The 16690-nt window shown below is 36.6% G+C and overlaps 1 protein-coding gene across 7 annotated transcripts in view; it reads left to right on the forward strand.

Moving 5' to 3' along the window:
- WDFY3 (WD repeat and FYVE domain containing 3) overlaps window positions 1–16690 on the forward strand; it is a 264597-nt gene that overhangs the window by 210386 nt on the left and 37521 nt on the right. For 6 of the 7 annotated variants that reach the window (XR_004628802.1, XM_002913595.4, XM_034671586.1 and 3 more), the window contains 7 exons: window positions 232–459; window positions 6727–6780; window positions 9289–9457; window positions 11813–11976; window positions 14253–14401; window positions 15496–15616; window positions 16048–16133. Coding sequence is in view for 6 of the 7 variants with exons in the window: in XM_002913595.4 (XP_002913641.3) it covers window positions 232–459; window positions 6727–6780; window positions 9289–9457; window positions 11813–11976; window positions 14253–14401; window positions 15496–15616; window positions 16048–16133 (971 nt within the window). In the remaining variant the exon portion in view is untranslated. The remainder of the gene's footprint in view (window positions 1–231; window positions 460–6726; window positions 6781–9288; window positions 9458–11812; window positions 11977–14252; window positions 14402–15495; window positions 15617–16047; window positions 16134–16690) is intronic. The other variant, XM_034671587.1, reaches the window with a different exon arrangement.

Genomic DNA, 16690 nt, shown 5'->3' on the forward strand with positions numbered 1-16690 from the left:
CTGTCATTTACTTAGTGTTAAACACTTGAGTCCCCACAAAAATGACACCTTCTCACAAAATTAGCAGGCTACTGTAACCATAAATAAATACAAATTTACTTTTATAATATTGGCTGAAATGATATGTACTGGTTTTGTTTCCAAATATTAACTTGGTTTTAAGTTATTCGTAGATTTTTGATTATTACTCCTGCTTTTGCTTGAAAACCAACCTGGACTTCCTCCCCTTAGCGTCAACAAAATGCCCTGAAGTATGTGACAGAAGAGTGGTGCCAGATTGAGTATGAACTGTTGCGGGAGCGAGGGTTGTGGGGCCCCCCCATCGGCTCCCATCTGGACAAATGGATGTTGGAGATGACAGAAGGGCCCTGCAGAATGAGGAAAAAAATGGTGCGAAATGATATGTTTTATAACCATTACCCTTATGTGCCAGAAACAGAGCAAGAGACAAATGTGGCGGTGAGTATGCAGATTGAATGTTTGTAACGGCTTTTTCCAGTTTCTCTTCCTCTTGGCAGGCATTTTTCTTTTAGGTCAATTACCTAAAATACCTAATTTAGGATATACACTAAGCCGTATTAAGTTCATCATGCAGGGTGGCAGTGGTGGTGGGCTGCTCAAGGCCACGATGTGGCAGGGAGACGTGGAGTGAAGGGGTTTAGCGTACAGGCTCTGCAGCCACACTGCCACTAGCTGGGTGACCTATGGCAGGCCGTCGGGCCACTTTAGGTTCCTCTTTCCTGACGTGGAGAAAAAGAATAGTTCCATCCCAAAAGCTGTTGGATCAGATTAGTTAACATTAGTGAGGCACTTACATAGTGCTTATTTTGTGCCAGACCCTATTCTACGTGACTGCTAATGCATAACTATTGGCATAAGCAATATTCTTTGAAGAAACACAGAAGAGAGCTAAAGAATAGTAGCCTGAATATGTAGATCTCTCTGTGTATGTTAAGAAGCTTCATCACTGATTCCACAGGTTTAAAACACAAGATTTGCCCGTAAGTTTGTTTTTTTTGTTTTTATTGCAGACAAGGCACCCTTCCCAAAGCCTTTATTCGGACTTTTGCACGTGACCAGAAAAATTCTGTCTAAGCTGCTGATGGTCCGGGAATCATGTTTTTAAGTTTAGAAAAATATGCTCTCCCAGTAAAAACACTACAGGTTTAAAAGAGAAAACACAGGAGTATAAAAACCTACTGAATTCAATTCTGAAAATCCTCATAACACTTCTAAATAGTAATTCAGCTCTTTATTGTCCAATAATAATCCTTTGTCTTCAAATGAAGAGTACTTTTATCCTTAGAAAACTCATACTTGTCATAGAATCACAGCTTTGGGAGTTGAGAGGGGGTCTCACTGGTCATCTCATCCAGCCTCCTAATACTATCATTTTAATGTTTAATCAGTTTCGGAGACATTATCGATGAAGCATTTTACCCGTTTTTGTACCCTGGTGTTTGGAGTGCAATCTGCATTTCACACTTACAGCCCAGCTCAGTTCGGACTGGCCATGATTCACGTGGGTAGCGGCCGCTTTACTGGACCGGGGCAGCTCTACACGATCCCTGATTCTTAGACCCCTGTTTTGTGACTTTTTAAAAATCTATACTCCTTTTTGATAAAATTATTTCGTCTCCTTTAATATCATTTAAATTTTTTTGAAAGTTAGTATTGTAACTTTTAAAAAATACAGTCTGGAAAATATGTTCTAAGATTCTCCCCCCTTCCCAAGAATCTGGCCAGGCTATGCTTCATTAAGACAGAAAGGTGTGTACTGTATGGTGATTAACACAATATAATAAAATAAAATTAAAAAAAAAAAAAAGACAGAAAGGTGATTCTCTCTCAAGGGAATGTATCCCATGCTTTGTTTCACTTTAGTGTTTAGCTGCCTCTAAAATAAATCTAGTATAAACTCCTATACCCAGTTAGAAACCCAGATCCCAACAAAGAATCATCCACTGAAGAACATTTTTGGTTTATTCTTCTTAGATGTTTGGTTAATAGGACTTTAGAATCTGTGAGGTCATAAAGTCCAAACACTTGTCCAGTTTACAAGTTTTATTATATTTTATTTAAAAACTTTATTTCAAGCCCTTCATTCGTTTTAAATACTTTCACATTCTTGACTTCGTATTTGATTTTGTCGACAATGGAAGAAAATAAGATTTATAAAAGAGGCTTGGAACATGGATCTTCTAAGAAATAGTTTGGATGCTGTGACGTGAGGGCAGTTTGCATTGTTCCCGAGTCTCTTTTTTTTCTGCCAAAACCCTGGCTCTATTTATTTTGTGGTCAGTGATTTCACTTCTGTCCCGATACTTCTTCAAGTATAGGTCTTAGAGCTCTAATAGATAGTTATCTAAGATTTTTCAAGATAGCTTCCTAAAGTTCTCTTTTCTCCAAGCTATTCCGTTCTGTCAAGAATGTCATAGTTGGTACAGCTGTAACTTGAAGCGCCATAATTTCTAGTACTGCTGCACCATGGGAAAAAAAATTAATCCACCCATACTTTGCAACCTTTACTAGCACCTACTTTTGTCCAACCAAACCAGTAATACAGTCTCAAATTTTTAACCTTTCTTCCCCAAATAAATACTTTAAGCCTGTAACAATTTGATAAAATATTTCTTACTGAGTCAACAATCATATAAATGGGGTCCATTTAAGAATACTAAAATATAAGATAAATATATATGCTCTCCTAAAAATGTGACCAACTCACTATTTTTATTTAACTGAGGCATATGCTTTTGAGTTTTTTTAATTTAACTGAGGCATGTTTTTTACTTACATAACCATAATATTTTTATACTGTTTATTCCTTTCCTTCTTTATAACAGCGCCATTCACTTTATAAAAGTATATTTAAACTCCTGTATCAGATAAAAACAAAATAAACCTATTCGGGGTTCACACTTACAACCTTAGTATTATTAGCACTTTACGTAAGCAAAAGCATTCACCAGCCTGAAAAATCTAAACAGACAGTCTCAGAAATAAGTGTGTACCATATGGAACTTATTTTTTAACCAGATGGGTTATATATTGGGAAATACAAGGCAGTCAAGAAATGTTGGAGATACATTAACAAAAAAGGAAAGAGTGAGTGGGAAGGAGAGACAGTTACAGAATGTGGAATTTATGTGACTTAGTTCATGCGCAAGTCAAGGTTAATCTGCTATGATGAAATTTTCTGAATGACTAATTATTTTGGTCTTGCCAGTTCAAAATCCTTGTAAATTTGAAACACCATTTAGTGTCCACTTTTATTTTATGGAATATGCAATCTGGCAATGTTGACAGCAAAGAAAATTCCCAAAAGTAGAAGCATCTGCTATCCTACTGACTCCTATCATGAAATCAGAAAAGAGGAGCAGATACAAAGCACAGTGAGTGTGATGCTGATACTATTTCCCCAGTTTTACAGGTGAGGAATCAAGGTTTAGAGAAAAGTCTAGGCACAGCTCCTAAGTGGTAGAATACGATATAATGAGTATATAGGATGACAGTTCCTTAGAAGTTGAGTCACTTTTGAAAAAATCAATTCCAGCCTTTGATGGTTTTGTGACCTTATTGGTGGATAGTGAATTTCTTCCAGACAGAAACAATATACTAGGTTTTGTCTCTCTAATGCTACCAGAGTATCAGGAACTTAATTCTCTTTCTCCCAAAATGATAGACTTTTTCCATTGCTTTCCCATTCAGCATTCTGTAGAATTTTCCTAATTCTGAAATTTTTCCACTAAAAAGCCAAATTATAAAATTTGGGCCTAAAGTTTATATAACTTGGCAGAGGGCTCTATAAAGAAAAGGTATCAACTTACGAATATGAAATTACTCGGGCGCCTCTTTCCAGGGTTTTGAAAGGATCCCATGGGAAGTGAGGGCTGTTGAAGTTAAGTTTTATTAACTTTATGGAAAATCCACCTCTGCCCTTAACAATATTCCAGATTGCCTCCCAGAGTTAGAGATCAATCACTTCTTCCATTTTGATTTCCATAAATGTGTTGCCTTCCTTGCCTGAGTGTTTATAAAATAGAGTCAGTACTTTTTGTGATGTAAGAGGTATGTGCCAACCTAAAAATTGCTTTGGAAGCCTCTTCTTGCTAGGTAAAGCAGGCTTTAGCTGAGCTAGGGCAATTGGTTAATCTTTTGTCTTCCTAAGAGTAATTACATTTCTAAGTGGCATTTAAGTTTTTAGTTCTGTTGCTTAAAGCTGAAAAAATACAGTGATGATTAAAAGTTATTTTCTTGTTTTAAAATCTTTGATGTGTTAGAAATGAATCCAGTGATTTTTTTTTTCTTTAGTCATTAAAGTTTTATTTCTTAAACCTTGATACTGTTACACATTGTGTATGGGATAGCTTACCTATTCTAAGTTTTGAACTTTGTTTCTTGATTTTTAAATTGAATATTTGTTTATAGAATATATTTTTAGAGTCTCATTTGCCTCAGACTTAAGAGCTTTCACAGTTTATCCGCTAAACTTATTTTAATAAAAGCAAGAGTAATAATTTTTGTCATGAGAAAAATTAGGTACACTGGAAACTTATCTATTCTCACATGAAAATAATTCCTCTGCACCGTGACTTTCTTGTGGGGTAGTTTCCATAACTAAAACAGCTGTGCTAAATTGCACTGTAATTCTATATTTTAAGTGGCAGTGTCAGTTGTAGATACTGTTTAAGATGTGAACACTTGTCTCATAACCTGAATCCTATGGAAGGAGAATGAAATTCTGTATTTTGCCATTAAAAATCGTATTTAGATATGAAAACCCGGTTTTAATTTTGTGATCCCCTTATTTTCGTGAATTTATTTTCATGGAATAATCTCAAACAAATATACTATTGTTTGCGAATACCATTGGGGTGAGGACACCACTGTCTACCTATTAATTTGGGGCTGCTTGGGACAGAAGGGTAATTGGCTTACTTGAAGGTTCCTCTTCTAATTAAGGGAGTCTCCTGTGGCTGTCTCCACATATATTTTCTATGTAATCCATAGATGTCACGGGACTCGTAGAAACTAAGCAACTCATTCAGGAAATTCCATTGCCAGCATTATAGAGAAATTTGAAGAAAAATGACTATAGAGAATTATTTTCTAGAAATTCTGACTTTGAAAATTTAAGATTTCTGTGTAAACATAGTTAGAATAATTAATTATAAAATTTTAAGTAAAAGAAAGCTGTGATAATACCAAAATTATTGGTATAGCGTATCTTTTTACTGTGCGTTGAATGCTGTGTCTTGTGGCCAAAGAAGAGCCTCAGTCAGTGGATCAGTGAGTAAATGTGCACTAAACCAGCACCGGACCGTATGCTGCAGGGAAAATACAGTGTGCATGTCAGACCCTGCCCACATTCTGGTTGGGGGTAAATAGTGGACATTAAAGTTGCCTTTGGCAATAGTGTGATAGGTCCATCTTGCTGTATTGGTCTATCACACATCCAGCAATCTACCTTGGGTTTTTTTTTTTTTTTAATGAATTTCAGAGAAAGTTGCAGAAGCAGTACCCTTCACTCCTTAACACTTCCACCTGCATAACATTAATTAGAGTTGAGTTTTTGTTCGTAATTCATTTTTTTATTGACGTTAATTTTACATACATTGAAACATACAAATCTTAAGTGTACCATCTTGTGTTCACATGTATATTTTATACTTATATAGCCAAAACCCCTACCAAGATAGGAAACATAGATGTATATTTTAAAGATTATTCTTCATTGCAAGGTATGTTTTTAAAAGTTTGCTTTTAAAGAGAAACATTTATTAAAACCCTGTGAAGTATTTGAAAGTATGCCCAGTAGTCCGGTGTTTGTTTCGCCTAGGGAGGAAGCAATTGTGACATCATTTTGACAATGCATGTTTACTGTGGGGGAAAGTACTAGATGTCATCTCCAGATAAAACTGTGAGAAGGAAGAAAAATTGGAAGTAGTTCTTGGGTGTGTTATTGTGTGTGTGTAGCTATCTGTGTATGTTTACATGCGTAAGCCACACACGACAGCCCCACAGAAGTTGCCCTCTTGTTAACTGAGATTTTATTCTAAGAATAAAATATAAAGCAACCACCTAATATTTTTTAAAGAACTTTTTACAAAAACTTTTGGTCTGGAGACTGATGACCCAGTCTCCCTTCTGCTTGCAGCCTTTCTGGGGTTATCGCTATGAAGGTAGTAAAGAAAGTAGGGCACTGGGCTTTTATGGGAGGATGTGTTTTCACTAATGAGCGCCGTATGATTTCTGTGGTATGGGATATTGGAGATAATGGTATAAACCAGTTGCTTCTGTTACAAAACAGATATAGGGATAAGCACAGTGAAAAGTAGGTGGAAGGTAATAGCTGGCATTAGATTCTATTATCCAGTTTTCAGGGTTTTTTTCCTTGTGAAGCCATATAGAGTTGTCTGTCAATCATCCATGACACTGGCCACCTGTGCTGAAGTTTTGTCTGTGATTTTTAAGTTAGCCTGTTCAGTAGCCTTGAGAATTCTAGTGTAGTTTCTACTTTAAATAAAACTACTTTTGATAACTAGAAAAAATAAATTACAAGATGCTAAGTGATTATTTCAAACAACTTAGGATATCATATGAATTTTCTTTGAGTGTGTGCATCTTCCATATTTCATACAATCCTCAAGAAAATTTTATTTTTGTGGTGTTCTTTATGTTGTTTTTTTTCTGATGTATCTATACTTAATACCCTGTTTTCAGTCTGAGGTCCCAAGTAAACAGCCCGAGACACCTGATGATACCATTCCTCAAAAGGTAAAACACAAATTACCATAAGAGAATGCAAAATACTTGCAGTTTTCTTTGTTTTGTTTTTGTTTTTTAGTGCATGGTAGACTAGACTAACGTAAAAGATTGACTTTCAATCTGTTCTTCCTGTAAGTTCCTTAGAGTTGAAAAGTTGGTGTCATCCGTGCTGAGAGATGTTCTGGTCTTTCTCGGCTTTGTTCTCATTAGCTTTCCAGAGCCTGTCTGCTGCTCACTAACGGGCTGAGTACTCACTGCTCTCACCGTACAACGTATATGGCTTCACCTGTAAACTAACACGTTCTGACGCATGTTAGTAATGGGCAGCCTGACACCCTCAACCTTTTTTTTTTTAATTTGCTCATGTAATTCTTCCAGATACTAAACAGTGTGTATCTTGAGAATGCAAGCAGTGTCCTCTTTTAAAAATTATTTTTTCAGTCAAAATGAACTAATGAAAACTAAGGGTTTATATAGATCACTTTTTAAAATGCAATTTTAACTTATTTTAATTAGTCAAAAAATTTACAGTTGTTTTCTTTTTCCAGAAAGATTCAGTATGTAATTCAGTTAAAAAAAATTTTTTTTCTTTAAATGCAGAAATATACCACAAAATATTTAGGGAAAAAGACAGTTTCAAGATGAAGTCAGTAACTGAGTCCCACATCTATTAATTCATTGTCTTGCCCATCACTAACTATGCTTTCATCATTTTAAAAATGAACGATTTTGAGTTGAAGATAATTGTAATACCTTACATAGAAGAATTGGTATGGTACAAAGTTTACTACCATTCTTTCATTTAAAAAATATTGCAATATTCTTATTAGTTTGCTCATCAGATTGGTCCTTCCATCATTGTAGTATCATTTTACCTCATTTTAATACTTTCCTATGTTATATATTTCAATTTCCATTTACTACATATTATTCCTCAGTTAGCTTGCAGCTCTCTTGATTTTCTGACTCTGGATCTGAATTTAGAAGAAGGGCAGTGTGACTTCAGTTAGGTAGCTTTTTAACTCAAAATAGGTTCAGTGTTTTAGTCTAAATATTCCAACCAATTGAACACTTGTTTTCCACTTGAGTTGGAAATCATGTGTTTGAAAAGGTCTTGCTTGAAATAAGCATTATTGTAGATAATACATAGTGACTACTTGAGTCGAAGAGTAGGCCAACAGAGTATTTTTAATTAGGTATTCTTATTCATGGGGAAGGAAAAGTGAAATAATGTTTAAAAAGTGAAGGTTTTTAAAATTTTTTTTTTATTTTAGAGAGAGAACATGCATGTGAGCAGGGGGAGGGGCAGAGAAAAAGGGAGAGGGAGAGACTCTCAAGCAGGCTCCCCTCTGAGCACGGAGCCCAGCAGGCAGGGCTCGATCTCAAGACCCATTAGATCATGATCTGAGCCCAAACCAAGAGTTAGGTGCTCACCCGACTGAGCCACCCAGACACCCCTAAAAAGGAAAGGTTCTAAAGCATATTTCAAACCCCATCTTTTATTTAAATTGTTAATTCAAACTCTGGGTCTAATTCTCATTAAGGAACCTTTATACATACTAAATTCTCCCTAGAGTTTTACAGTTTTGAGGGCCTTTTAGGCCTTATTTTTTTCATTATGTTATGGTTTTAAGGGAAAAAAAAGTTTAGGTCAGCTGGAGAGTATATTTTTAGGATAAATATTACTTCTGAAAAAGAAATGCTCTTGTATCAGATGCCAAAAATATCAGATCTTTTCTGATGTTTCTAGGTAATAAATTTCTTCTTCAAGATGGACTTACATATGTTCTTAATATACTCGTTTAGTAAGCTTATGGAGCCTGTTATTTTACACAGTAAACAACAGGGATGTTTTAGCAAACTGAGGAGATCACTTGGAGGAGCAGGCCAAGCAGAGGGCGCCACGTGGCCTGAAGCTGGTTGGTTCCATGTGGGGTCAGAACCCTCGGAAGGTTTGGGCCATTTCTGGAGTTTTAGTGAGAACTGGGAATATGGGGAAGAACAGTGCAGTTCTGAGTCTTTACCTCCAGGTATGTGAGGTAAGCATTGGCACAGATGATTCCAACTGGATGGATGGCCTTTAGGCCTCATGACTGCTTACTTTATTCGGGGTGGAAGCAAAGTTCCAGGCTCCCCACAAACCAGACATCCTCTTGCAACTGGATGCTTTCCAACACTGGGTTCTCTTTACTGCCTAGGAGGGTTTTCTAATTCATCAGTGAGGCCACATCATTCTAACATGAAAACGATATTTGACTAGCGATGATTGATTTCTGTTGCAGGGAGGAAGACTAATACTGTTTGTTTAATATGTATGTTTTAAAAATCAGTGCATTTAAAAATAGAGAAACTTAACCCAGAAGTCTGCGGACATACTGTATATAAATGCAGTCTGTTAAAAATCCCGTTAAAAAGGTAACACATGTAGAAGTCTTGATGTCACCCCTTCCTCTGGGAAGCTTATATTTTAATTCTTGAAAATAATGATCTGAATCCTTCTCTTCCGTTATTTCTTAGAAACCCGCTCGATACAGAAGAGCCATAAGTTACGACAGTAAAGAATACTACATGCGACTAGCCTCTGGCAATCCCGCCATTGTCCAAGACGCCATTGTAGAGAGTTCAGAAGGTGAAGCTGCCCAGCAAGAGCCGGAGCACGGTGAAGACACTATTGCCAAAGTCAGAGGTCAGCCTTCCTCTCTGCGTGCAGTAAAATCACTGCGCAGCATTTCTTATTCCAATTCTTACGAAAAAGCTACTGTAAAGCATAGGGCCAACCGTATGAATAAAAGTATCCACACGTAGTTTACAATCTCTCTTTTTTAAGATTGATTCCTACATCAGAATGAAAGAGACTGGCTCTTCATTGCCTGCAGATGGATGGAATGTGCCTTTTGGCTTGATAATGTTTTTATTGCATTTGGCAGGATTCTCAGTGACACCTGACATTTTAATTTAAGGCCCTGATAACTAGATAAATATTTTGTAAAATTAAAACAGCTACTAAATGTGTTACTAGCACATGTTAGACAACAGTTAAGAAATCATGGTCTTTCTTGCTATGAGCTAAGACTGATCATTCCACATCTGTGCTTTACGACCTTAGTAAAACATATACGAGATGATGAATTGGACTTTTTGATTCTGTACTTTCACTTTATGTGTTCCCTCTGCCCCCTTCCTCCAGCTTCTCCCCGATGTGTATCCTAACAAACCCCACCCAGCCTTGAAGACACTCAAATACCAAATTCTCCTTCTCTGAAACCTTCTCCCACTCCCCTATCCACAGATACCATTTGCTTATATCATAGCAATTTCGGTGGTTTCTCACTCCTTTATGTTTTCTAAATCATAAGTTTCTCAGAGGCAGAGATCATTTTTCTTCTCACTTTATGTTTTGGCACATGCCTCGCACAAAATGGGGATTCAGTCAATATTGGATAAGTAAATCTATTGTTTTAACTCTTGTAAGCCTCTGATTCATGATAAATTCAAAATAGCATATTCTATAAACAAAGCCTCGGAATGTAAATTAAGAACTTTAAAAATTAGTTTCAGATCCCATCGATGAAAAAATTGATAGTGTATGATGTCAACAAAACACACCATCAAAAATTTTGATCCATTTCTCTTATTACTGTAATTTTCCTCCTCTCTCTCATGGTGACTGTGGCTTACTAAGCATTTCATAATTGATCTAATATTTTCATAGAATCCTTGAAACTTTTAATAGTTGAATGGGTTTTTAGTCTTCTGATTTTCTTGATATTGCACCAGAAGAGTTATAGAAGTAGGTCCGGTTCTGTTACTTGAGTATAAGCTAAGGTATAATCGAAAGAGTTAGTCAGTAGACTTATGTTGGGGTCATTAGCACTTCACTTGTCGTGGCCTCATTTTCCTAACCTCTACTAACATAGACCCACAAATTTTGGTGTCACTGCTATGCTATGCAAGGTGTTTTGGTAGACATAGATTGGAAGTTTTGCTTTATTAAAAATAATGCAATGATAGGGGTGCCTGGCTGGCTCAGTTGATATTGGGCATAGAACTTACTTAAAGAGACAGTGCAACTACAAGCTTTTACCCCTTGTGGATATTCTCAGCAGGACTTGATCTCTCTTGCTTACTTATTATATACTCTTTCATATGTGAGAAAAAGATTCTTAAGGCAAAGCAGAACCTCTGTTAACTTCTGCTCAAAGGATAAGATTCTATGATTTATGCTTTTTCAGAATTCTTAGAGCAACTCTCATTGGGATATAACAGGACTTTTTTTGGAACAACTAGAAAATATCAATTAAATGTGGGGTTTAGAGTACATTTTGAATGCTTCTCATACTTCGGTATCTCTTCAATTGATTTTGTCACCTCCTGTGATTATCAATAAAGTTATCAAAATGTAGACAGTAGAATGTTTCCTTAATCTGCAGGCTAAGTGATCTGTCCCTGTATTTTAAAGAATTCTGTTCTTTATGACGTGATGATTTGATCACCTTCATTCATCTATAAATGACTGTTGCTTGTGACATGTCTTGAAATAGTCCTCATGGGCCCTCCAAGTAGGTGGGATCTCTTATAATCATATTTATAACTTACCATCTCTAATTTTGTTTCTGATAGTGATTGACCATTTATTTATGGTATCCCCTCCATGACGCCTGTCCATAAGCAGTACTGTTCTTACCATCAATTATGCTAATCTCTGTTTATCATCATCATCTGACACTTATTTAGAACTTACTATTAAACATGACGTTAAGCATGAATAACTCATTAAGTCCTCCAGAACCCTCTAAGATAAATAGTATTTTTGTCCCAATTTTATAGATGAGAAAACACGTTCAGAGAGGCAGATAAATGTCCAGGGTCACACAGCTATTTAACTCTGGAGCCTCTGTCATGAACCACTGCCCTGTGCCATCTCCCTGTACCTTCTAGAGTTACCTGAATTGGAAATGTGTAGGAGGGACCGCAGGAGCCTGGACTGCTTTCCAAATGGCCCCTGCAAGGTCACATGCCTCTCGTGGTTACGATCCTATAGGTCTGGTCAAGCCTCCTCTGAAACGGTCTCGGTCAGCACCTGATGGAGGAGACGAGGAGAGCCAGGAGCAGCTGCAAGACCAGATTGCCGAGGGCAGCTCTATAGAGGAGGAAGAGAAAACGGATAATGCCACCCTACTCCGCCTGCTGGAGGAAGGAGAAAAGGTACTGTGCTTCTAAAAACTAAGGATTGCATTGAAGGTAACTCATTTGCATTTTACAACACTAACTGATAGAATATTTACCTGGTGTCAGAAGATAAATATTTTACCCTCTATAATGAAATACAGTGTGAACAGTAAGCAACCTTTTGGATTCAGTACTCTACATCTCTCATTTTCAGGTTTTTCTGACCTGTCTGAACACACTACGCAGCCCAGAGTTTCATGAGATACAGTAATAGCAGTTGATACCTAGTTCACTCTATCTCATTGCCTTTATTAGACTGTACTTCTTGCCATCATCCTCTTTTTCAACCATGCACACAACCCATTCATTCATCTGCCCTTGTACTATTTTTCTACACTTCCATATTCCCCGTATATTCCATTAACCATCTACAAGCAGCTTCAGCTCATCTGTACCCTCATCCCTAGGCTTGTATTTAAGCCCTGTTCTCCTTCACTCACAGAAGACTCCTCTGGACCTCCTACACCCTGCCAGCCGTTCGGGCTCACTTCACTGGCTCTTATACTCAGAAGCCAAGGCCCCTGCAGCATTGTATGCCCCACAGTTCACTACATCCATAACACTTTCTTTTCTCTGCTTTATTCACTGTATTTTCTGCCAAAATGCCCCTCTCTCCATCACTTGCATAGTCTCTATCCTAGGAACTCCCTCTGGATACAGTCTCATTTCTCAAGATCTCTTGAGTAAATAAAAGGTTAAATAAATGAAGGAATGAATTAATATGTTGTATCACCTTTTTTAAAGGACTATCTTTTTGCCTCTCGTATTACGTCTTGGTATAACCCTTGAAATCTTACCCACTGAGAGATAGCCAGAAATTAGGGGTTAACTTTAAAAATTTTGTTTGAATATACAACTTAATCTTGAATGAAAATATTTTTAAGAATCATATAATTATAAAAGAACATTAGGTCTGAAGGAAGCACAAGAGAGGCTTCTGGAGTCTTGGGAATGTTCTGTTCTTAGTCTGAATGCTGGCTGCCTCGTATTTTTAGCATTTGAAAAATCAAGCTATGAACTTACAAAAACCATTTTTGTGTTTGTATATTACACAACAATGGACTGATTTCTTAAAATATCAGTGTTTTTCCTATAATATTCTACATTTTTATTATTCACGTAGTTCAGAGGTGATGAAATTTGACTACATTTGCGTATTTTACTATTTTCTAATGCTGTCATTTTTTAAAACTTTTAATCTCATGAGTACAGATTTTGCTCTAATTGCTTTAAGTTTGAATAGTGCAGGAAGTGTTTTCAGACTGACATTTATGTGACATTTGTTTGACTCTAGTTCAGTTGCTGATATTTTTTCCTTGACTCATGTTGAACTGAGTTTAAGCAAAAAGTAGTTTTTAAGCAAGAAAGAACTGGATCCTGCCCGTTGGAAAGAAAACAATACTTACATTGAGAGATTTAGCAACTCTTTCTTTCTATGAGGAAAATACAACTTCTGCCAAATTTGGCTTTTTACAATGGCACAGCAGTCTGCCAAGCAAGCAGGACCCCAGGTGGGGAGCAGAGAGGGACAAATGCTGCTGTCCCCGTCCAGGAGCTGTTGTGGAAAAAAACAAAATCGAGCTGTGTAGAAGGGACGACAGCCAACAGCTTCTAACATGCTTACGTACATTATCCCAGTAGCTCTCACAACAAGCGGGTGTATATCTGAAATTCACAAACGAAGACACAGAGGCCCAGAGAAATCAAGAAACTTGGCTAAATCTCCAACTAAGTGACAGAATTGGGAATTCACCCAAGTTTGTTAAACTCAACAGACCTGACTGTTTTCACTCTTGTCTCACAAAGGGCACAATCCTAAGCTCCTTACATATATGCTTCAATTCTCTCTTTTTTTTTCCTGCCAAGTTTATTGTATCTGTCTCCTTCCTTATCTAACGTGTTCATCGCTTCTAGAACCTAGTACACATGTCCTTGGCACACAGCAAGTACTCTGTGAATAGTGGGAGAAGTGGGTTGGACGGGTAGGTGTATGGATGTGAGTAAAATGGTTGTCTCCTTTTACTGAACTCAACCGCAGATCAGACGGCAGTTTCAGCTAATTCTTTTTAACATGATTAAACTCAGGTTTCATATGCTTAGCTCAGGGGATCCCATAACAGACTATATCTTAAAACCCTGTTTGCCCATTAAATCCCTATTTAAAAACATTTTGTTTCAGTTTTATCAGAAAAGAAATTATCAGGGCTTTTTTGGTTAACTATATTAAGGAACTTTTATGTTTTTCTTTATAGATTCAGCACATGTACCGCTGTGCTCGGGTCCAGGGCCTGGATACCAGTGAGGGGCTGCTACTTTTTGGTAAAGAGCATTTTTATGTGATTGATGGATTTACAATGACCGCAACCAGGGAAATAAGAGATATTGAAACCTTACCTCCAAAGTAAGTAAATGAATGAAGAGACACAAAGTACAGCTATCTTGAGAACAACAGTCTATTTACATAGTTCTGTTTTAATCCAAAAATTGTGTTTTAAGTAATGTTATCTTTCAGTTTGTGTATCATTAAATAGTCACAAGGGTAATAGTAATTTCAAGGTAAGAAAACATTTGCCTTATTTATCAAAATGAAAAATAAAATTTATTGTTAATGCATTAATAGCATCAGACACCAAGTTCCTTATATTATAATCTATGTATTTATAAACTTCGTCAGAATTTGCAAATTACTTTTAATTTTAGTACAAACAACAGTTGTAGAGAAAATGCAGGTAACTACACAATCCTCTAACAAATGGAAGAGTGTCCATGTCCTTGAGTGCCCTCGAAACAGCATGACTGAAGCACAGGCAGGAATTAACTGAGTTTTACCTTCCTTTTCTTCTGCCAGTCCTGTGATGGGATGACAGTGGGGAACAGAAACCCAGAAGGAAGACAGAAAGCTTGAGGCTTAGAAAGTCAACATGCTCTTCTCTCTTTAACTTTTTGAACACCTAACACTGTCGAATATAGGCACGGTCTCTGTGGTCCATTCCTAGGAGAGGTTTCAAATACTTACTGTCAGCAACAGTCAGGGCCACATTATGACACCCTTGGGCCTCTTGCTCCATATGAAAATATTAAAAATTATATTTTGTGACTGTGTTGCTTTAAAGATGAATAGAATTCATATGATACATTAAACCATTTTCTTCTACCAGAAAGTTCAATTTTTTTCTTCTGATTTAAAAAAAAAAAAAATTAAAACATTTTCTCGGGCCCCTAGAAGTGTGCGGGCCTATGCACCGTACCAGCTGTTCCTCGTAGGTAAGTTGGCCCTGATAGTGGGATATTTTAAATTATGTTCATCACAGGGGGTTGTTTGTTTGCTGAGTAGCTGATACATTATTCTCTTAAACATATTTTTTTTGAACTCAGTATTGTGATGTATTGTTTCCTGCTCCTATTCATATGTAGAAAATAACACACCCTTTGTTGAACAGTGAATTTATCTCTTGCTGTGTTTTTGTTTATCTTTTTTCTCTTGGCGGCCTCTAGTATGCATGAGCCAATTATCCCTAGAGGAGCCAGGCAAGGCCCCAGTCAACTCAAGAGAACGTGCAGCATTTTTGCCTATGAAGATATCAAGGAAGTACATAAAAGGAGGTATCTCCTGCAGGTGGGTTGATTTCCTCAGATAATTTTATGATAGGCAAACTCATGTCACGTGGATGCACAGCTCTGTATAATACATGTCTCTTTTTTAAAACAACCTAAAACTTGAGTAATACCTTTATTGTCCATCTTTCCCTACAGCATCCAAATCAAAATATATTGTCTTTTAATATAAAAATTGCATCTTTACTATAATTTTTCAATTATCGTTTTATAATTATCTTACCATTATTCTGTTTAAGATTTTTAGAAGCAAAACTTAAACAGAGCACATTAGCTCTGTTTATTTTGTAATTTAATCTTCTGGGAATTCGTGACTCTAAAAATGTTCTTTACAAAGTTAACTGCTTCAACATTGTAGATATTCATAGTAGAAAAGTTAATATATAACCTTATTTGTGTTTTTCTTAATGTTTTTCTCTTTAATCACTTCAGCCTATTGCTGTGGAGGTTTTCTCTGGAGATGGACGGAATTACCTCCTTGCTTTTCAGAAGGGAATTAGAAATAAAGTCTATCAAAGGTATTATTTATTAGGAATACTTGATAATGCTTTCATGGGAGGGGATGGAAGGGAAACTAATACCAGATAAACTAGATTTTTAAAGTCTAGGATCTTGAGATCAGTGAATTAACTTCTTTGAAGAAAATGTTTGTTACATTTTTGCCAACCTCTTGAAACATGATTCTTCTAATTAGCTTTTAAAGTGATGCCATTCTGTTGTGAAATACCGTTTCTCTTTCTGGTCACTATGGTAGGTATCATCAAAAGCTGCTTTTATCATTGAGTCCTGTATCTTTAAGTGTAAAAGAATAGGAAACTGTAGCTTAAAAAAAATAATACTTCAGGTTCAAAATAGGCTTCTTTCCTATTTACCAAAAAAGAAAACAGTGCCACTCCTTGCATTGCGTGCATTGCCTCGAATGCAGAGACTGAGTTGCCTTAGAAATTATATTCATAGGAGACCTTCTCTGGCCTTGGAAGAGAGGTTGATACCTTCATCCTCAAAAACGTAGCATAGCCAAATAAAGCAGTTAACCTAACCTCATCATAGTTTACTTTTGCTGAGCCGTATGTAA

Source organism: Ailuropoda melanoleuca, chromosome 11 (genome assembly GCF_002007445.2).
Source record: "Ailuropoda melanoleuca isolate Jingjing chromosome 11, ASM200744v2, whole genome shotgun sequence".
NCBI lineage: Eukaryota > Metazoa > Chordata > Mammalia > Carnivora > Ursidae > Ailuropoda > Ailuropoda melanoleuca.